At 37.4% G+C, this 22368-nt stretch overlaps 2 protein-coding genes across 4 annotated transcripts in view; both read right to left on the bottom strand.

Annotated features, from left to right (window-relative positions):
* mtmr3 (myotubularin related protein 3) overlaps positions 1 to 12167 on the bottom strand; it is a 33200-nt gene extending 21033 nt beyond the window's left edge. For 2 of the 3 annotated variants that reach the window (XM_020928288.2, XM_020928289.2), the window contains exons 1-4: positions 11976 to 12167; positions 9158 to 9229; positions 7970 to 8021; positions 2184 to 2273 (exon numbers count right to left, since the gene is read on the bottom strand). In XM_020928288.2, coding sequence (XP_020783947.2) covers positions 2184 to 2273; positions 7970 to 7972 — 93 coding nt within the window. In that variant the 5' untranslated portion in view covers positions 7973 to 8021; positions 9158 to 9229; positions 11976 to 12167. Of the gene's footprint in view, positions 1 to 2183; positions 2274 to 5643; positions 5726 to 7969; positions 8022 to 9157; positions 9230 to 11975 lie in introns of all 3 variants that reach the window. The other variant, XM_055161357.1, reaches the window with a different exon arrangement.
* A 478-nt stretch (positions 12168 to 12645) lies between these two features.
* Positions 12646 to 22368, bottom strand: part of cux2b (cut-like homeobox 2b) — a 236105-nt gene continuing 226382 nt past the window's right edge. The window contains exons 19-24 of the mRNA XM_020928253.2: positions 21529 to 21762; positions 20025 to 20190; positions 18945 to 19223; positions 17651 to 17839; positions 17253 to 17529; positions 12646 to 16096 (exon numbers count right to left, since the gene is read on the bottom strand). Coding sequence (XP_020783912.2) covers positions 15445 to 16096; positions 17253 to 17529; positions 17651 to 17839; positions 18945 to 19223; positions 20025 to 20190; positions 21529 to 21762 — 1797 coding nt within the window. The 3' untranslated portion in view covers positions 12646 to 15444. The remainder of the gene's footprint in view (positions 16097 to 17252; positions 17530 to 17650; positions 17840 to 18944; positions 19224 to 20024; positions 20191 to 21528; positions 21763 to 22368) is intronic.

Raw genomic sequence — 22368 nt, 5'->3', positions numbered from 1 at the left:
GAAATGTGTGGGTGGATTAATGATTCTTTTGCCATTTTACCTACTCTTGTAGTTCTGATAAATTACAGAGAAATCATTAGACCATCTTTTATTTAAACAAATAGTAAAGATTAAATCCTTCATAAAACCATTAATTTGCCATCATCTCACACATTGTCTGTTCTTTTGCAAGAATTAAATCAATAGAAAAATGTTAGATTGACTTGTATGTCTATTAGGGCTGTAACTAGCGATTATTTTAGTAGTCAACTAGTCAGTGATTACTTTTTATTAGTCAAGTTTTTAAATACAATATAACCCAAATAAAGATTGAAATATGGTGACAAAAAATATGTAATTGCAGATATCTGTCAAAATACCTGCATACCTTTCTATCTATATATTGTTTCAAACCGTTTTTGGCATATCTATTTAGCACTTATTATTAATTTTACACATTTGTTTTCATTGCTCTTGTACACAGACTCTAGACCACATATTACCAATGATTACCCCATACGTATTGACAACTACAGGTGAACTTTGTACATGAATCACACTGACTGTACAATTTCTTCCAGCACACTGAGCCTCAAACAAACAAACGAAGTCTTACTTTGCTGCTGACCTTTGAAACTCGAGTGTCTGGGCAAAATGAAAGTGAAGTCAGTCACACGGTGATTATGTAACACATTACACAGTGACTCACCACCCACTGTATGGCCAGAGGGGGGACAGTTCAGGGTCTAGCTCTTACATATACTACAGTTTTTAGATTAGCTTGATGACTTAGCATTTTCAAAATGTCATTTAGGATCATTTACAAGCTCTTTTGTCTGTTTTTTCTATGTGGTACAACTGATTCTTGAAATACCTTGTGCAATACAATTGTCTTATATAATTATTATTTTCATTTTATGTATGTTTTTTAGTTTGTTTACTTCTGCAAAGCTTTGTAAAATGTATATTGTTGAGATGGGTCACAGAAGATGAGATTGTACATGAGAAATACTGTATCATCTTGTGAGATTTTTTGTCTATGTATTTACATATGGCAAGGAAAAAAACAAAGATTAAGCTGTGGTAAGTTATACCTCTTGAGAAGCTGTAGTTCCAAAAATCTGTGCAACAATAAGAGCTAAAATGGAAAATAATATACATTTTAAAATATGGGGCCAAAATTGTAAACTGAACCAACTGGACCCAAACTTGTGTCTTGTCTCATCTTATGGAAATTGTGTCTCATCCCGCCTAGCATTGAGATTTTCACTTAAAATCCTAATCATTTTTTACCACACTAACCATAATACACTTGGTCTGATTAAAATGATAAAGCATTTATCACACTGAAATGGACATGTGACAGATTTGTGGACAACTTCACTTGCATACTAGAAGTCATTTTTAATTATAGTCCAGTAAATAGTTTGCATATTTTAGTCAGAAAGGTCAATGATTACCAGCAGCAGACTTACAACTATTACAGTTATGCTTAAAATTCCCTTGGATTTACGCAAGACGATCATGTAACTAAATACACTTTTTTAATGTGCCAGAAGGTACAGGGAAGCAATCTTTTATGAAATATTACACCAACATTGTAATGAAACATATTCTCAGATATCCATCCGGTTCATGCAGGTTAAAGCAAACCAAATGTAATGCAGAGTAACACAAACCTGATTCTAAAAAGGTATTTGTGCTCAAAGTTCATTTTTCACAATTGATAAAAAATAATTTTACATCCGGGTGCAACCAGAAACTTCACAGTTGCTTTTGTTTTTGTTTCTTATTCAATAATTTTTTATTAAATTGCATTTCAAAAGCATATGTTTAATCACAAATTGTATAACATATGTAAATAATGCAGTATTAATCATAACATAGGATAATGTTATAACTATAAATCCATGCTTATCGCCTTGTTATCTTTAAAAAACTGCTATCTCTTTTTAACCAGAGATGTGTTGTCACTAAACAAAAGAGGAAATTGTCCATAAGATAACAATTTCAATTAGCTAATGGACCTGGAAGTGACATCACACTTAACTCTATCTCTTTCTTTTTGAGCCACACAGGAACCTATTCACAGTGACCCACAACTGACATACTCACTTTTGTCAATAATATCCACTAATATTCATGGAAAACTACCGCCTAAACCGCTGGTCTGTTATATATCAGGTTGTCAGGTTCTCTCTCACCTGCATGTTTTCCTCCTCCAGGACGGGCGACTTTTTGGGAAAGATCTGATTGGCCTGGATACACTCCAGACTCTGCTGGGCCTCCTCCTCCTGCAGACACACACAAAAACACAAACTCAAGACCTGAAAAGAAATACTACACAATATGGAACTTTACAGCAACAACAGGCAATAGCATCATGTTACTTATTATATTGTTTTTTTGGATTACACCCAAAAATTTCGACAGGTTATTGTATATTATAACTTGTCAGTGCATAAGTTATTCAGCAAATTTCCCTACAGGGAAAATGAAGTGTACCTTAACCTTAAAGGTGCAACTTTTCTGGTGGGAAAGTCAGTCACCTACTTGTCTCCCTGGAGATGCTAATGCTTTGTCTGGAATTATTTCACAGTATGGCATTAAACCTTTCTATCTTCATGGAGATCAAACCAGAACCAAGTTACAGTTCAGATCTCTGGAGAGGCAACCTCACTCACAGTCAGAATGTCTGTTTTCCTAAGTATTTTTGAACTATAATACTACCTGCAATTGAATACATGTAAAATAAAGCTGTTTATGACAGTAAACATTCCTTTACATTCAAGGCAGAACAATGACATATCCAGAAACAAGAAGGTGACAGACACCCAACCAAAAAGTTACATAGTGTACCTTTAAGAAACAGTAATACTCTGCTTCCTTTGGGTGCATTGTACTAGAAGTCATAGATGAGCATTGCCCATCCCAGAAACTATGGGCTTAAGGCAGACAAGTGGCAGTGATGGGGTGGCTCTTTTCAGTTATGCAAGTCAGTGAACCTATTATCAATCTATTTTAGTGCAATGTTACAATTTACAATGAACACAATGTAAAATAAAGACCTATGTATTATATTTTAATACTGAAAACCTCCATAAAACATAATATATCTTCTTCAAATGCTACCTTTTTATAGTCTTGAGTTTAGTACAAGTAAATCATATGACAACACTGTTAAATGAATGTGACAGGTGAGAACTTGTAGAAAACACAAACCAGATGTTTAACTTATACATCATACTAAAAACTATGAGTATACTGTGAGAGAGAATGGGTTTTTAAAAGAGGCCAATGATTATTGCGGTATAATAACAGGGCTTCTAGTGTGTTCTAAAGCATACCATTCATTCATTCAGTTGTCTCCTTGATCTTATATGTCATTACAAATCATCTGAGGTCACAATGTGTAAATGTTAAGCAATAAGCTGTATTATACATTTAGGTGTTGAGTTTTACATGGTTTGCCAGTCCAGAAAAGGGGTTAAAGATACTAGAATTCCTTTTTTAACATATAATGATCTCGATATTTGCAATATTTTCCAGTTTTTCAAATGTTTTTCTGAACTGGTGAAATTGCAATTTTCTAATAAATAGTGATTAGTCAGTCTGGTTGAAGTCACACTAGTGTCAAAAATTATGGGATACAGCTGAGGCTAGAGACTGGCGAGCTCCTCCTTGTGAAAGAGGAAATGGTGATCATATCTATCCAGTGGTTTCCTACATGCCTCACACTGTTAAATCATACATTAACCACAGCAGACACCATAGCACCAGCATGAGTGAAGAGCATGTGATCTGTCTTAGCTACATGAGCTATGCTTTTGACTCCTGACATACTGTACTGCCCATATTTATTTTTATTTTATTTAGATTTGTATAAATTTTATAGTTTTAACAGTGTTTAGCTTTATGTATTCTTATGTTGTTTATTGTTTTTGTTTAGGATTTACTGTTTTTTACTGTCTTAATTTGTCCAGTTAATAAAATGTGCTATATAAATAAGTGGATTTATTGGACACAGTAATTATATATTCTGCAGTGTAGAGTGTGTAGGCCTGATTGTCAGTCTGTCAAGTATAAAAGTAGAAGTTAAATCTGTAAGTTATTACAAGGGGATTTGAGTAAGTAGTGTTAATACAAATGTTTGTGTATAAGCAGATTTAAAATTCATTAGCAAGTTCACAGAAAATGTAGTCGTAAAACAAGTAGCTACGGGTAGGAAAAGCTTTGTTGTTCCATTCATTGCAGGATTGGTGTAAAGGCCTTGTAATTAAATTTTAGTACTTTCTTAACCCAGACCTCCAAAACTTTACAGTCAATGTGTTATTTACTTTATATGAATGTTGCACTTTACTTCCACTACTACTACTGCTACTCCCTGATCTCTTCTAATGCAGTTTCCTCATCAAAAACCTGCCTAGAGTTATGTTTAGTTTCATTCACACATGTTTAACACACAAACCCTGCATATTTAAGCAGAGGTCTTCTCTCAAACAGAAAACAGTTGGTTCTACCTTGTGATGTCATGTGGTAATACTGTGGTAAGTGCTCCACTGTGTTTTTAGACTCCATACACCTTCACTAGAATCATTTGGATAATTTAATCCCTGGAATTGCCCATCTCTACTGAACTAAAGGTAAAAGAAGCTGTGAATTTGAAAACTACCACTCCATGACATCACAAGGTGGAACAGACCATTTTAAGCTTTGGAGATGTGGACAGACTCAAACATGTATGAATGAAACAAAACGTAACTCCAGGTCTGTTTTTGAGGAGGTAACATTATAAAATGGCTCAATGCTCACAAGAGTCAGTTTTGTATAATACAGGATCTTTAAGTGTGCATGGAGCAGGTCTTCCATTGGTGCACTTAAGATTACTGTACATGTCAATTCCAATTAGTGGCTAAGCGATGGGCCAACAGTAAATAAAACAGCTCAACAATACTTGACAACATCCATTGTGGTTTCTGTGGATAGCTTCTAATCTAATTTTGGTTTCATTTACATACATTTACTCCCCTTACAGTCAGCTGCAGGGTCTTAACATGCCAGTTAAATATTTGAGGTTGTCCTTATGCAATACAGAGGATGTCTCAGAGTTAAGAATGTAAGGCATGGAGACTGGAGCCCAGGGTTTTGACTCAAGGGCAAAGTGGTGCGGAAATATGAGGGTTCAACTGTGCAGACAATGGACTGTTTCATATCAGGGAACAAAGAATGTATCTGAGGGATGGATTTACAGGGTAGGAAATGATAAAAGACTGTTTCAAATTAGATGTATTAAATTAAGCCTTATTTTATAAAATAATTAAATGATCTTCAAAGATAAACAAATATATTATAGATTCTAAGTTAGTTAATGGAGGCCACTGGAGGCAGACTCAAAGTGGAACAAGACACAACTTCAATGGAGAAATTGAGATTATCCACAGAGTACTACAAAATATGAAAAATTAAGAAGGGTTTGTAAAATTAGATTATGATAAACATTTCTAATCTAGTAAATTCAGGATTTCGTATTCATCAAAAATTAATCAAATTTCAGGATTTACTCAATAGATTCTTACTGAAATGTTGACCTCACAATAGTTTTTAATTTTATCTAAAAACACACATACTTTATCAGAAAAATGTTTACTTACTGACATTTATTACCTGGGAATTGAAATCGTTGCTTATTTCTTGTTACACAAACAATCTATTTTTCCTCAAGTCGCCGCCATTCTGGATTTTGAACCTTGTGATGACACAGCATTTTAAAGGGGTTATAGAGTAACTTTTGTTGAAATGCATGTTAAGAGTTCAGTCTAGTCTAGTTCTTTGCCAAAGCATCATTGTTTGTCCCTGACCCCATAAGTCAGGACTTGGCAACACCTGGCTATAGCAAGTGATTCTACTCTAGAAATTCCAACTGCAAAAGAAACAGTTTGTATTGCTAAAAAAGGTAAAAATAGAATGTTAGTAGTAATTCTGAGAACAGTATATCTCCATATTTCAATATATCAAAGGGCACTACAACAGAAATTGTGAAATATTATGATTATTTAAAATTATTTTATTTTTTTTAACTTAATGTTGCATTAAGTAACTTTTTGGTTGGAGGTCCGCGCTTGTCCACCTGCTCGTTTCTATGGATAAATCATTGCTCTGTCTGGGATTTTCCACAGTATGACAATAAACAGTTCTTCTTCACATTTATTCAATTATAGGTGTTTTTAAAGCTCAAACAAACCTAGAAAACCAAGCATTGTAACTGAGCATAGGCCTGTAATGATAACAGATTTTGCTGGATGATTAACTGACCAAGAAATTATTGTGATGAACGATAATATTGACATTTTGAGACCATTTTCAACTAATATAATGACAATGGAATAAAAATGCAAATACACCCTTTCAAGATCAATAAACTTTGCTTTCTAAAGAAATTTTAACACAGGAACTGCAAGACACCCAAAAACAATAAGCCTGAATTAAATGGACTTGATGAACATAATAATAGCCTAATGTAGTCTGGATTACAGCAAGGACTTGTTAACAAAAAATGCATTTGAATAAACCATAGCTGATCCAAACACAACCAAAACAATAAATAAAATGGATTATTAAATCTCTGTAACAAAATTGCCCTTAAAAGTTATTTTAGTGATTGACTTACATTGGAATATTGTGGCCCCTCTCTCTATGGCTGCTGCTGTGAGCCTCAGCATTTTGGTTTTGAAGTGTTCGTATTAACCCGTGACACAGGACCCTATTTCGCTATTTTGTCCGTCAGAAAATCATACTCATAATACAGAGCCTGGCTCCTCACTTAGTCCACTTTTTTATACAGGGATTATCATTATGCGCTGTGCATGCCTCCTGCAGAAAGAGCCCCTGTCCTGGCTGGTATTGTGTTGGTGTCTTGTTGAATTTCAGCGGATTTCGGGCTCTCACATGGGCTAGGCTAGTTGTGTGGATTGGGTATGGGTGTATGTCGGCTGCTGGAGTTTGAGCCATTTCTTCTCGTCGTTTATGCGCTCAGTACATTTGATGCATGTGGACAGTTGAGACATATCCCATTCACTAGTGTTGATTTGGCATCGTGACTTGTTTTGTCACACAGCGATGAAATGTTTTGGTGCTCTGATGGTGTTGTGGCTTCTTGTTAACCGCACAGACAGGGGCGCTATCTGCACTCAGGCTGCGTGCGCATCTGCTGTGTTGATGAAAAAATACAGTCTATGGGCTACAGTCCATGCTCCATGGTCTATACTGACACATTCGAGCATTATTACACTAAGGAAACAAGAGGGACAGAAGCCTTTTGACACTCAGTCTCTTTGGTAGAGAGAGAGAGAGAGAGATGAGGAAAACAAATGAAAATAGAAATTATCACAGCCGGAAAACTTATCGAGCTTGTTAAAAGTTACTGTGCAATTAATTAATTTATTGATGATCATTACAGGCCTAACTGAGCGGGATTGCCTCTCCACAGATCTGACCTGTAACATGGCCTGATTTGGTCTCCATGAAGATAGAAAGCTTTAACCATACTGTGAAACATTCCAGACAAAGCAATAACATCTCCACAGAGAAAAAGCAACTGACGGTCCACCAGTAAAATTACACAATGCACTATTAGCCAGAATAAAGAGTATCTAGCATAGTTTAGAATGGTGCAGAATTGCAGCTCTACCACCAGGCAGACGCTTTGAATGTGAATGTCTGCCCCAGCCTAACCTCTTGTCTGTGTTCACTGTCCACAGACATTTGGAGCCAGACCCATTGAATGCCTCGATCACATGGATTTGCAGTGTTGCATCACGACAGAGTTTTGCATCACAACAGAGTTTGAACCATAAGACCGTTGACCTTTGACACCACTGGGTCATGTGCTTCCTGCTCCACAGCCCTGATTACAACAGGAAATCGATGGACAGTTTCCGATTGGACAAGTGAGACAACAAACACACAGAGAGAAACATGGAGGAGGTTTTACCATGGTGAGGGAGTGTGGGTCACCCGGAAGAGGAACGTCGGCCTGCACCAGTCTGTGGACAACATGAGAAAGAAAGGAAATCAAATTATATCACAACATATTTTATAGGTCCGTAAACTATAATAAATTCAGATGGTGTAGACAAAAATTATCCAAATAAGGTAGGGTAAATATAGTGTCATCTTGTCACAAATAATGACACAGGTTCAGTATTGTTTGGATATGGGAATACTTGCTTCATAGTAGCTAGCATGTGAATAGGTAAAGCTTAATCTGAACAAAAAGTCAGACAAGTAATTTTAGATAACTCAAAATATGTTTTCATAACAGAAATCACCTTCTGGGGAATATGTGCTGTTGTTGTTTTAGGTTTGGCAATAAAGTTGCTTTATTTATTATGATTTAATGCTGAATGGGTCTTTGAATGCAGACATCCTCCAGCTGATCTAACTCTAACTAGGAAATGCTGGGGCTTCCCTGTGCGATCACTGTGTGTACTGTGGGCGACCAAAATGACAATGACAAGGCATCTGAAATTATTTAGAGTGTGGCACTAAACAGGAAGTGGTGGAGAAGTCTTGTATTTCCTCATTTGGCAGTTCAAAAGCAAACCTTATTTGAAGACATAATATGGAGGTTTTGACGGCACTTTAGAACAATGTTGTAAACAGTACGTCAACAAATCTAAGTTTATTGCATTGAAACATTAAAGTATGGGAAGTACAAAGTGGACTGAACATTTCTCATCATACAACATCTAATGCTGTATGGCACTCTTAAGCATGTTTCATTTGTTGCTTGTTGTCGCATTGTCTAATGCATCAAAACCTGGATAATAATCAATACTAAAACTAGTATTGAAATTGGATTCTCAATAATATAGACAGTGGGGGAAAAAGGAAATGTATTGCACTATAATAAAACCAATTTATTTTGTGTTCAAAACTACAGTCTAATGTAAAGAAAAACCTATTACATTATCATTATGGTTTCAAAATTGGTATCAAGTATCAAGCATTTTCCTAAGTACTGAAATCATAGCAATATTCTGACAACTTTCGTTTGCTGCCTATTTTACTGTATATTCAAATGACCTTCTACATGGCAAATTAGAAACATGCTTAAAAGTACTACTTATATATAACCACAATACTTATTGTGTATTCGTAATAAGACTGAAAATCTCACCGTAGACGCTTAGTGAGAAAGCTGGAGTCCTGTTGTGTTCAATGCGGCCGCTTACAAGTCAGACATGGAAATCTGCAAAATCAAACCCCACACATAAATAATGACAAAATGCTGTTTACTCACAAACAAGCAAGAGTACATTTTTGAACAGTCAGCCTCTTCAGAGCCACACAGGGGCTTTTGATTCAGGGGCAAATATAGTCCTGCTGGTCACCGTGGTTTTCATGGGAAGCTCATACAAGTCACAAATTCAAAGAGAGACACACTAACTTAACAGAGGAATAGCAAACAGACTGATATAACCAAGAAAGGGAATGGGCAGTTTACCAGTAACTTCAAACAGGAACTAAACGAATAACCGGATGATAATGCTTTAAAGCTAATATTAAATTGTAGGGAATGGGATATAAAATGGACACAGTTAGGAAATTGCAAAGGCTGTAATTTCTGAAGTACCATAATTTCCTCAACAAACAAAAAAATATTGTGTCTTATTCTGCTAACCCTGTAGTTTAGAGCACTACAAATATGTTCTGCTACGTGATTCTTGTATTGTCTTTTCAGTTCATATTTCAGTCTTTTGTCAATTCTTCAGGATGCATTCTGAATGTGAATGTTAGAATAATTGTATATTATCCCATATTTTCTATGTATTTTATTTGTGTGAATTTGAATAATCTAGTGAAATAAGTCAAATAAGCTTTAATAAAATCTCAATACAATATTTTAACCATTAGACTACTTTGAATGTGGTGTAAAATGTGTAGCCTCGTGTTTACTCAGTTTCCTTAGGTAAAACAAACAGTCATTATGAATAACTAAGTAAACAGAAAGCGTGCAAAACCAGTAATAGATTGAATATAAAATGGTTCCAGGCACAAACTGGATTGAAATATATCTGCATCAGGTGAGGAGGAAATGCACTGAGCTCTTGGCCCCGAGCTAAACGTTGGCCTTAAAAGACTCCTTTCTCAAACAAACCACAGCAGCCCTGCAGCCCAATAATAGGCCCATGGGTCGCCCTCGGAAACCTGATCCAGCCAGGTCAGTGGAGTAGGGCTGATGTTACCACAGAGTCACCACTTCACACAAGATCAGGGTGGTCCCTTATACCTGCCTGTTCTAACCCTGTATCTGCTGGAGAGAACAGCTAGGGTGTCATCACTGAATCATTTAAACCTGACTAAATTTTTTTCCCCTTAAATATTAGACAACTTTACATCTATAATGATTCACACATCAGGGTGTTCCCAGTAACATCATCTCACTGCAAAAGACTGGATATTTGAGACGCTCACGGTCAAAGGTCCACTATCACAGACACACGTCAAGAACAAGTCCACTACATATCACAGTTGCACAATAAGCAAGAACCTGAAACCTATGTTCAACATTCTCATAATGTGATGAGAAAAATATTTCAATGTCATTTATATAAAAAGAAACAGTGTTGTGCTAATAATGATGTTCTAGAAACTGCTGCCTAAAAAAAAACATGTAAACATATGCATTGTTACTGTGAGATTTTGTGAGATTAGAGATTTTTGATGTGAGATTAGAGATTTTTGATCTCTAAAATTAACATTAAAGCAAATAAAACTTGTTCCCAATGTCACACAAGTCTTCAGTCCAACTCTGGAGCAAATTCCTTTACACAGGTGTCAGCGCGGGTCAGAAGAGGCGTGGAGCGCATTACTTGACTTTGAGCGCAGACGGAGCGGTCCCAGTGACGGCTGCCTCCACCTGATAAAGTCTATCTGCAGAACACAGAGCAGTGTTTACCACAGCACTCTGACCCAGGGCTCCAACTAGGAGAGAGAGAGCTAAGCCCCTTAGAGCCTTAACGTTACTCTTGTCCCGTGACAGGATACAAACATCACAGGCTAAAACAAACAGCCTAGCATGCACTTTTGATACACCAACCACATTACAGAGTGATTCAGGTTACAGCTGAAAAGGTGGAGCTGCAGAAAGTAAACAAACTGTACACAGGTCAGATAAGGCAGCTGTCATTCTTGATGTCTTTAAGAAACATGATGTGAATGTGTAATTGTATCACGTGGAGGTTGTAATAAATATTATTATCATCATTTTAAAGCTGAGGCTTAAGTCATATCCAGCTCAGCTTTATCTAAATACTGAGAGATGTTTGATAGAAAAGGTTTAGTTGAGCCGTTACAATGTTTATTGAACCAGAACCTACACTGGCTACATGTTTTGACTGACATTAGACGTTGCAGCGCTTGAGCAGTCTGCAGTAATTAGACAAACATAATATTAAAAATCGAATCTGTTCCATTTCTGCAAAAATACAAACGTATTGTGTTAATTATTGCATGCACGTAACAATATCTTAAAACAACAATAATGCACGATATAAAATAACACTTAATTAGTAAACGATCACGTATCTGGATTATTTACAATGGGGAAAGCAAGGAATGACGAGTACACAACCTAATTTAACTCCCATATTGGCGAGTAATTTTTTGCAGCTAATTCAGAATCCGATCAAGCTAACCCGCTAGCACCTTTTTCATAGTGGGTGTTTTAATCTTGGAAATTTCAAGTGTCGAATGATGCTCCGTTACAATACAGTCGGAAACAATATGCACTTTAATGAATAAAAGTAGGATAAAAGGTTCTCATGTTGGAAACGAGGGCGTAGATAGACTACATATGCTAACACTAGCCAGCGGGGCTAGCGTAGCTCTCGGCTGCTTCTGTTTTTGTTGTTATGAAGATGGAGGGCGGACCCCAAACCCGAGGCCTCTGTCAAAACACACCGAGCAGAGGACTCCACCGGTAGAACACTCACCCGGAAAAGACGCGGCAAAAGCCCCCAGTCGCTGATTCATCCACAATCCGTGCAGCTATTAAGCAGCAAACAAACGTCGATCAAATAAAGAATAGTCATATCCAGCTTCACTGCGTCCCTTTGCAACACCGACCCGTCGCCATCGCCGCGAATCTCCAGCCCGACACCGACGTGACGGCAGCGTGACGTGTGACGCAATCGCGTTAGAGTAGTGCTGTGGGCGGGGGAGGGGCGGGACACCACGTGGTATAGAGATGTAAACACTACACCATGGACACTGTAAACAAACGAGCCTGTAATCCTATAAAGCGCATTCTAGGTTGTTTTTTTCCTCTTCATAAGAGCACAGACAACAATACAAACTATTTAGCAATGAGAACTGCATTTGCCTAAAAAGTAAGATATGGCAATGACGCAGTAATGCACACTTTTAGGCTACTTTAAGGCGTTCCGTCTTATTCGGTGTTAAGAACCTTAATCACGCTAGTATATAACCTATGTAGGCCTGTTTTACCCTATACAGCAATAACAGAGTTGAGTAAATCGCTTATTATGCATGTTTAGGAATAAACAGTGATGAAAGAAAACTCCACACAACAGAGTCTTAAACAATTATGTATTGAATGATGGCTTACATATGCAAATTCTTTTCCAAACTGCTGTCCATAGTTTCATGTTTAATGGCCCAAAACACTTTTTCAGCCCAAAGATACAGTTTATTGGCTCACAGCTGACTTTACAAAGGAAATATGTTCACAGAGATAAACATCTGTCAGGGTTTTACATTTATTGATTCAATCAAGTTCATGTGTGACCAATTACCTTAATTTAGTGACTCATGTCAATTAAAAAATAGAAGCATCTTTGTGTGGGCTCCTTTTAGAAAAAGCTTTGCTTTGAAACAAAAGCCCAACACAATAATCACACTGCACCACAAGGCATTAATCCAGAAGGACAATGCAGAGACGTCTGATATGGCACAAAAACAGTACTTTAAATATTCAGGATAAGGTCTAAACTGTTTAGTTTCTAGAGATAGTGAGAGCCAAATGGATCAGCTGCACCATGCAGAGGTGAAGACTTAAGTGCTGATTAATGTCTCTGTGCAAGAACAACACAAAACACACGTTTCCTTCTGAGGGCGTTGCATGCAAAACAATGAGGTGACTTTACATGAGATAATGTTGTCAGAATAAATACATTTCTTCTTCAGTCAAATGTCCATGTACTGAGTATAAGACAATGAGGTCTCCACAAAAGAAATGCCACTTCTATAACCATACAGTAAATTATGCACAAAGATGGTTGTACAAAAACCAGAGAAAGCTGCAGTGGCTCCAAGAAAAACATAATGAGTATTTTAGAGAGCAAAGTCTATGGATCTAAACCCATCAGCCTCAACCTGTTTCGACCAACATTGGACTTTGACACATCTTTAATCAGTGACAAAACAGTCGAGTTGTGCCTCAAACATACGCACAACTTTTGACAGTCCCTTTAACATATCATTTACACACCACGTTGTTTGTCATAGTCACCACCAATGAGGAGAGCAGACTGTTTCAGTAAAGCTTTAAAAAGCAAGACTACCCTGAGAGAAGGTCTAAAATGTGGGCAAGCCTGCCAGACCAGAACTGGCTTCAATGGGTTTGGTTTTATTAAATCTGTACACTCTATTTCAATATAGTCAGCACAATTTGTTCCAAGACTGTAAGATATTACTATTATTATTTTAGTAATTGTGTAATATATAGCTCTACATAATACAATCCAAGTCTTCGGAACTATGTAGACATGTGCAAGTGTTACTACTGACTTCAACGATAACAGTAAAGGCAAAGACTTGTGGACACTAAGTTAGGTTAATGTTGATATTCGAGATTTCTCCTCACAATTATCAAAGTCTAAGTGCTGTAAGTAGTTCATACACGAGGTATTGAATATCTAGGTAACTGAGTATAAAATCGAGGCAAAATACATAAAGAACAACTTTGCAAGCATGACAAAGAAACTTCTACAGACACAATACACAAGTGGTCAAAGATAATATGGGTTACCTGCAAACTTCTGTGTCATTGTAGATAGTGTTATATTGTGTTATGCAAATGAGGGCTATACTGAACTTCCCTGGACCAACCTGCAGAAATGAGATACTTTGTCTAGTACTATTTAAATAATAATTTTATGGATAAAGTGTGCTCACAGCCATTTTTAACCATTTCCGCAAATCACATTTTATATAAAAAAAAGAAATAAATTATTAAAATATTAATCACAAGAAGTTGGAAAATTACTTTATAGAGCTGATTTTTTGTAGATTCAATGCTCATTTCAAAGAGTGTTCACCCCTGAACTAGATGATCCTCCATTCAAGTCAAGTCTGGATAATACAACTTACAATTGCTAGATACGTAACGTGAATGCCTTGGCAGAGGTCTCTACTATGTTGGTGCTATTTGTTTCAGTGACTTGAACTTATCTGAGTATTCCTCCCCCATTTGCTTATTATATGGGTTGTGTTTATGCATAATAATAATGTAATAATGACTAGTTTGCATGAGGTGCGTCAACAGAATCTGAGGTAAACCAGTGGTGAGTGTCTTGGCCTTCAGAGAGGGTCCGAGAGGTAAGTCTAAAGTAAGATGTAAACTGTGCTCCTGCATTAGTACAGCGACAGCACCAGGAAGGAGGGGGAAAAACACAAATATTTTCCACGCTTCAGTTTCTTCTTTTCTGGATTTTTTTGCAGGATTTTTGTTCATCTTTTTTTCGCTCAAATAGTATCACATGAGACTAACTACAGGAGGATAAAAGGTTCAGGTGAGTACCATGCTACATCAGTTTTTTCAGAGAAGGCTATTGCAGACAAACTCTACAACATGTACAACCACATTTTATACGTGTGAGATACAAATAGTTCAAAACATATCACCAAGAAACTAATTTACATACAAGAAGTTGGATATTTAGAGTCTTAAAGGACTATCCCTCAGTCAGTAATAGGATGTCATGTTACTTGACTTAAACTGTCCAGTCTTACAGACAAAATCTGAAAAATTACTATTCAAAAAGTAGCAAATTTGGTCAATGTCTCTTTTCAAATAGTTTTATATAGTGCTTTTAATGGCTTAAGACGAAGGGGTCTTTTTTAATCTCACCCAGTGGCAATCTACAGAACTTCAGTGTACATTTCATGACACCATAGCTGCAAAAGTCTTCACGTCAAGTCCAAATACGACAGCTAGTGCTGCCACAAATATTTGAAAGAAACAAAGAAAGGAAGAAAGCAAAGTTTTAAAAAAGAAAACAAAACACATTAGAAACATTTTGTCAATTCATAAAGTTCATGTAAGGGATTTTAGCCATGTTTAGCTCTAAATCGCCTTTCCTACATATTTTGAGTCTTGGAGGATAGACGTTACATCTGGAAGCGTGTATTTGAAGACATGATTTGAGATACAATTGAAAATCAAAACTCCCATTCCAGTGTTTCTTCCCGGTTGGCAGCCCTCTCTAACCTGTGGATGATGTTATTAAGGTTAGCCATTTTCTCATTGCGTCTCTGAGTGCTTCGGTTCAGTTTGGGGCTCTGAAAAGGCGGGTTGGCGTCCATGCTTGTCGAAGGCGGGTTGGGTACAGATGGTGAGATTGGCGCCGAAGAAGAAGGAACTGGGGAAACGGACATCATGAGACCCGGAGAGGAAGCTGCAGAGGGGGAGTTGAGAGACACTTCCAGGCTGCTACGGGATGGTTCGGATGATGCCTTGAAGCTAACCGGATCGACAGGAGACTTGCCAGATTCGTCCCCTTCGTATTTACACTGCACGGTTTTTGACGATACATCTTCTTGCCTCTGACCAGCTAACCTCACACTGACTGAATCCTCATGTTCGGTTTTTATTTGGGGGAACTGAACGGCTGTGGAGATGCAGTGGATTCGCTCATCATCGCGATCTTCTTGCTTGACGTGGGGTAGGGCGCTGGCTGGACGTCCCGTGTGGGTGGAGGGATGCTGGGGTCTCCTCTCCTCTCCATCAGAGTGGGGGGAGTAACTCAGGTGGTCGGGGTCGGTGTCATTGTCCTGTAAACCCTCCATTAGAACCTCTCGCCGCATCCGGGACCTGAATAATAAAACACAGAGAAATGAAAGATAAGACAATGGACAAAACAACAATGGATAAAAACACCAGTGATGTTCAATCACCAAAAGTGGGTCATGTGTCATGTGTGGGCCAGAACAATTACACTAATATGACTCAAGTGCAAACAGAAGTGTAGCTATTTCTTCCCTTCAGGCAGTGTCCACCAGCACCAGCATTCTGACCAGAACTGAAGAAGCAGCTTGGAAGAGTTGCAAAATGTATTTGACCAAAAAACTTTTGTCCAGTTAACAGAACTTAATTTCTGCTTAGCTATGGGTCATGTGGCTCATTTATTAGTGAGCCTAATCAATGTTTAATGCTTGTAATTGAGATTTTTATTTATTTATTTCAGAATTTTACAAAATTACTGTAGAAGGTCACTTTTATTTGTATATTTATTTGTAAATTTTTTATAAAAGGTAAGTTTTTAATGTACATTTTTCAAATTGGCTGATTTCCTTAATCAGAAAAAAATTGAATTAATTACTTCACCTCAGAAAACACTAGCCAGGCTGGCGCCATCTAGTGCCTCCACTCAATTTAATTTCTCTCCAACGACTAGGTCAAGAATCAGAATACACTATATACCCCAGAAGTGCGAGTTCGGCCACCAGCCAATCAGCGAAGAGTCATACATTCTGTGTTGGCAATGATCCCCGAGATTAAGGATTTAAAGCCGGAACAAAGAGAATGTTCAGTGAATTTTATCAAGGGGAAAGACATTATTGCCCTTCTTCCTAATGGATTTGGGAAAAGCTTAATATACCAGCTGCACGTATTACATACGTCATGACCAAATAGCAGCGATTGCTTAAATTAAAAGAAGTACCCACCTACCATCGAGCAAACGAATCTTAATGCTGCGAGGTCAAACGGTTTCTACGAAGTGAAACCGGCTGATGAATCAGGCTAAGCAAACACAGACCTACATTTAAATTCATTTATTTATTTACTGGTTATTTATTTTTGCTTATTCCAATTCATAAAAAATGTTGGTTCTTATCTCTTTATCTCAACTCTCTTGCTTTATATAATAGATCTTGGCCATGTTTATTGCCAGTCTTTATTTGATTCAGTTTCAATAAATGTAGCCCCCAATGCCACCAGACTAAGATAAGTGTATTGCACACTGGACCTGTAGTTGTGGAACCAGTTGATGACCGTGTTGGTTTTGAGGTTGAGCTGCGCTGCTAGCATCTCGATGGTGTTTTGGGATGGGTAGGGCTCTAGGAGGTAGGCTTTCCTCAGAGCCTCCTTCTCCTCTGCTCCCAACACCACACGGGGCTTCTTGGCCTGGCTGAAGGGACACAGGTCCAGAGAGCTCAGAGCTGGACTCACGCACTCGGAGCGCGCTGTGGGAGAATCACTGTCTGAACCAGTGCTCAGAAGCCCGTACCGCCGCTTTAAATAGGCTGCAGAGAGGATTTCAGTTTAGCATTAGACAAAAAAGAAATGTTGAAAAATGTTATAGAGTGAGTGAGTTCTAAGTAACTAACTAGCTGAATTATGAATAACTAAATAAGCATGTAGAACCTTTCTTCTCCATCTTCTTCATAGCACGAAGTTTGTCGACATTGTGAGGGTCATTAAGCCACAGCTGCATTCTCACAAACGGCTCTCGTCCCTTCAGACTGAGCTTGTGCCATGGTTTGGGCCGAGACAACAGGTCAGACACAGAGCCCTGAGTCAGGCCCAGGATGGTCTCCCCAAACAGTCGCTGGCCTGTAAACACAACATAGATGTACCGCAATATAGTTAGTAAATATAGCCCATAGTAGAAACCAGAGGTAAGACCAAGTTGTTGTTTTGCAAGTCTCAAGTAAGTCTCAAGTCTTTGACCTGAAGCTTGAGTCAAAGTCAAGTCAAAGACAGGCAAGTTCAAGTCAAGTCTCGAGTCACTGGCCCATAAGTCCAAGTCAAGTCCAAGTCGTCTACTTTGAGATTCAAGTCATTTCAAGTCTTTAAACCAAAGTACCAAATAGAGTCTAGATTTTAGCAATTTATATGAATTTTAAACTAAAATGTACTTTAAAAAAAATCATAGTATATTTATATAAGAGTTGTAGTTTTCTTTTTTAAATGTCTTGACAAGATTTCAGTATAAATCATTATGGTCAGAACAGAAAGAATTCAGATTTAAAAGTGCTTCTCAAGTCTTCTTAAGTCATAAGTCTAAAGTAAGAGTCAAGTCCCAAGTTACTGACCTTCAAGTCCAAGTCAAATCCCAAGTCTTAGTCTGTTTTATCAAGTCAAGTCTCAAGTCCTAAAAATAGTGACTCGAATTCAAGTCATGACTTACAATTCCCCAACTCTGGTAGAAACATATTGTGAGATAGTGGGTATCTGATCTCATCTTTGAATTCACTCATTATTGTTAGATTGTCATTAGCTTTTGAAATAATACATTTCTGGTAGATGTGAAAGAAAAGTTTTGTCAGCTATCATTAGAGATTTAAGAGGATGACTGGCAGCAGTTTTTTTTCTATTATGAATATGAAAAAAAAAATTAACCAATGTCAATCAGTATATAAAAATGTAGAAAGGTGTACTGATATAGCGTGTAAACAGATCTATATCAGGTCTAACTATTCCAGGTCTAAACAGGACTACGCAATAGCTCTAGAAACTGTAAACAAGGACTAGCCTGAAGGAAGTCTAAACTGTAATTTAGCAAATACTTGAACTGCACAGGAGTCCATGTACCACAGTTCTTGATTTTGTCTGTATCATAATGCACAACACGTCTTAATTATTTCATGGTTATCATCCAAATGAGTCAAATTTGATAACACAAATAAATAAAATGTATTTGGATGCCTGTACTAACCCAGGTTGTTGTCTGTGAGCACCTCCTTGACCTTCTTGGTGATGGCGTATGTGTCCAGCTCTGGGGACATGGCCACCAGCTCCTGTATGCCCAGCGGGGTAGAGGAGGGTGGCTGCAAGAGGAGGCTGTGGTCGGGGTGAGGGGGCAGACCCAGGGCCACAGGGGGCTGCTGGTTCTCCTTACTGCTCTCCAGTGACAGGCCCACCGGCTCCAGGGGGCTGTGGGTGTCAGGACTGGGGGGCGGAGAGGGCGAGGAGTGGGCAGTCACCGGGCTTTTCTCTGGAGGAATATGGAATAAAGTGAGATTTAAATGTGTAATGTTCTGTAGATTGAGCTGTCCAAATGGCAATACTTAAAAGTTAAATATTTGATATAGACAAGTTTTGAGAGAAATTGCATGGGGGAAACACTGGGCATTTTCTGTCATACATCTTCAAAGACACATTAGATGAATACATTTAAGCTAAAAAAAAACAAAACAACAAAAAATAAAGAAACAAAAAAACAACAACATTTATTTTTGTAATTCAATATAAAACAGGACAATCTAAAAAGAATATTTTAAAAGAGTATAGTGGTAAATGGTAAATGATCACACTCACATTCATACACCAGTATGCACAGACACTGATGTGTGTGCAGTAAATGTCACTGGTTAACTTGTCTGATTATTCTAGTGCATTTTTTTAAAATCCAACTTTGGTAAAATACTTACACAATACACTTTTAAAAGTCTACTGAAATGTATCTTTTCCAATAGAGGTTGGTTTTCTCCATGAATATTGTCTAGAATGTTTTACAGCATGGTATTAAACATTTCTATCTTCATTCAAACCAAACCAGACCAAGTTATAGATCAGATCTGTCGAGAGACAAAGTCAGAATATCTGTTTTTCTAGGTATTTTTGAGCTATAAAACCACATGTAACTGAATAAATCTGTTTAATGTCATACTGTGGAACATTCCAGGCAGAGCGATGACAAATCCTTACATACAAGCAGGTGACGGACCCCAAACCAAAAAGTTACATAGTGCACCTTTAATAACAAAAAAAAAAAGTTTATGGTGGAAGAGCTGACCCTGAGTGTGTCCCTGGTTTGGGGGCTGATTGAGGCTCTGTCCCAGCTGGTCCAGGAGCCACAGCTGCATTCGGATGAAGGGCTCTCGGCCTTTCTGAGTCAGTTTACTCCAGGGTTTAGGACGGGACAACATGTCGCTCACACTGCCCTGTGACAGACCAAGCACCTGCACAGAAAAAAACAACAACAACATATGAATGTGAATGTTGATTAATCTGATTGTCAGTTATATCAACCAACAGTGGTGGAACTACAAGTAGTACTGTACTTAAGTAACATTTGTAGGTATGTGTACTTTCTACTCCGTTACACTTTTGAACTGGACTGAAAAGTAAAACGTACTTTCCAGATGACGCTATTTTTATCGTGTTTGTGGTAACATCCTCATTAAAAGTTTTGAGTTCAAGCATTGGCTTTAAGCAAACACAAATAAATATTCATAAGGAAATTAAGAGACTGATTTGTATGGGCACTGTTAACCAAAATATGTATAATTTTGAATCAATATGACTACATTTAACAAATTGAAGACACTTCATCAAAATCTATGTGAAATACTTTTACTTTTTACTCTAAAAGTACATGGGTACTTTAATACCTTTACTTAAGTAGATGTTTTTCATGTGAAACATTTACTTTTACTAGAGTAACCTTTTGCCTCTATACCTGTACTCAGTACTTTTTCCACCATTGTCGACCAGTCACTGTTTGACTTTCTGTTGGTTAAATCAACAAGTCATGCAAGGCTACTGTTGTATTATGAATTGTATATGTTTTTCAACAGGAACTATTCCAGGCGAGATTTTCTATGTTCTGTTATGTTATGTCTATATGATCTGTGTTATGTCTGTGTTATCTATGTTTGGAAACACAGTAAAATAACATCACAATTGCAGAACTATAGAAGTTAGTCGACATCAAAAGCTACAACATCAAAAACTTTAAAACAGCATCAGTTTTTTCAACAATGTACACATTTTATTAGATGCCCATGGCACCAGGGATTAGCGTACTGTTGCTGCAGCCCCATAATAATCCACTAGATGGCAGCAACATACAAAAAAATTATGACAGTGTTCCATTGAAACAGTGACTTGATGCATGTTTCATGGAGGTGAACAAACAACACAAACACTATAGTACTGTATTGATCCTGTTAAAATGTCACATTGACTGAAATAATATGTCCAACCACAAACCATCAGGAGCTGCATCCCCTTAATGTCAAATTACTTTAGTTCACTGACATTCAAACAGGAGTAAATTTTACCCATTTAGAGGAAAATGAACAGTTAAAATTTCTACTAATCTTTATTTTCCAATTATTCAATATGAGGGTGTTACTCCTGAGCATTTTTCTTGGAAATATATGGCAAAGCATTAATATGTTAAATATATTGAATCATTTACATCATATATCATGTTTTAGCTTTCCGCTTTTACAGAAATCTCATTTGTTAATCTAAATGAGGAACAGTTAGATAAGGCAAACTCCATGTCTAACCTTCTCCCCAAAGATCCTCTGGCAGATGCCGTTTTTGGCCAGTTTCTCCTTGACCTGGCGGGTGAGTTCGATGGTGTCCACCTCTCGGTACATGTACATCTCGTACTGCTCTGGAGTGAGTGGGGGGACAGTGGGTTTGAGGGCGCGGGGGATGTAGGCTGGGTAATAAGAGAGGCCCCTTGCAACTGGACCAGGAGACTCCCCACTGACAGAAGTGTCCGACTCCACCTTCACCTGTGGATACAACAAACGGCACAGAAGGGTGATCATTTTAGTTTAGCAAAGTTCAGTTTAAAATAACTTAAGGCCCAAGTTGGTCCACTGGGTTAAACAGTATATGTATATATATATATATATATATATATATATATATATATATATATATATATATATATATATATATATATATATATATATATATATATATATATATATATATATATATATATATATATATATATATATATATACACAGAACTAGTTCATTTTTCCAGTAGTCCAAAACCTTATGCATTCTGAGTAGTTAACCACAGTTTATAAGCTTGAAGCTTGTTTCACAACGCTCAGAAACCACTTTGAACTGACGATAAAGCTTACAACAACTAGCATGTTAAAACACACTTCCTGATTATATAATTATGCTTTCTAATTAGATGCATGCAGCTGAGTTATTTTGACCTCAAGTGCTACATATATCTGTACTGGGGCAAGCCAGTTTTGCTCAAATACGTGGGCGCAGGTTCTTTGATGTTAAAGCTTGCAAATTATAGGATAAGATATGAAATATGTTGGAACAAGTTAGGACTGGAAAAATACAGTGGAAGTGCAGTGTTATTTATA

Source organism: Boleophthalmus pectinirostris, unplaced genomic scaffold (assembly GCF_026225935.1).
Source record: "Boleophthalmus pectinirostris isolate CB_2022bp ecotype Guang Dong unplaced genomic scaffold, ASM2622593v1 HiC_scaffold_4, whole genome shotgun sequence".
NCBI lineage: Eukaryota > Metazoa > Chordata > Actinopteri > Gobiiformes > Gobiidae > Boleophthalmus > Boleophthalmus pectinirostris.
This window is presented reverse-complemented; position numbering and strand designations above follow the sequence as displayed.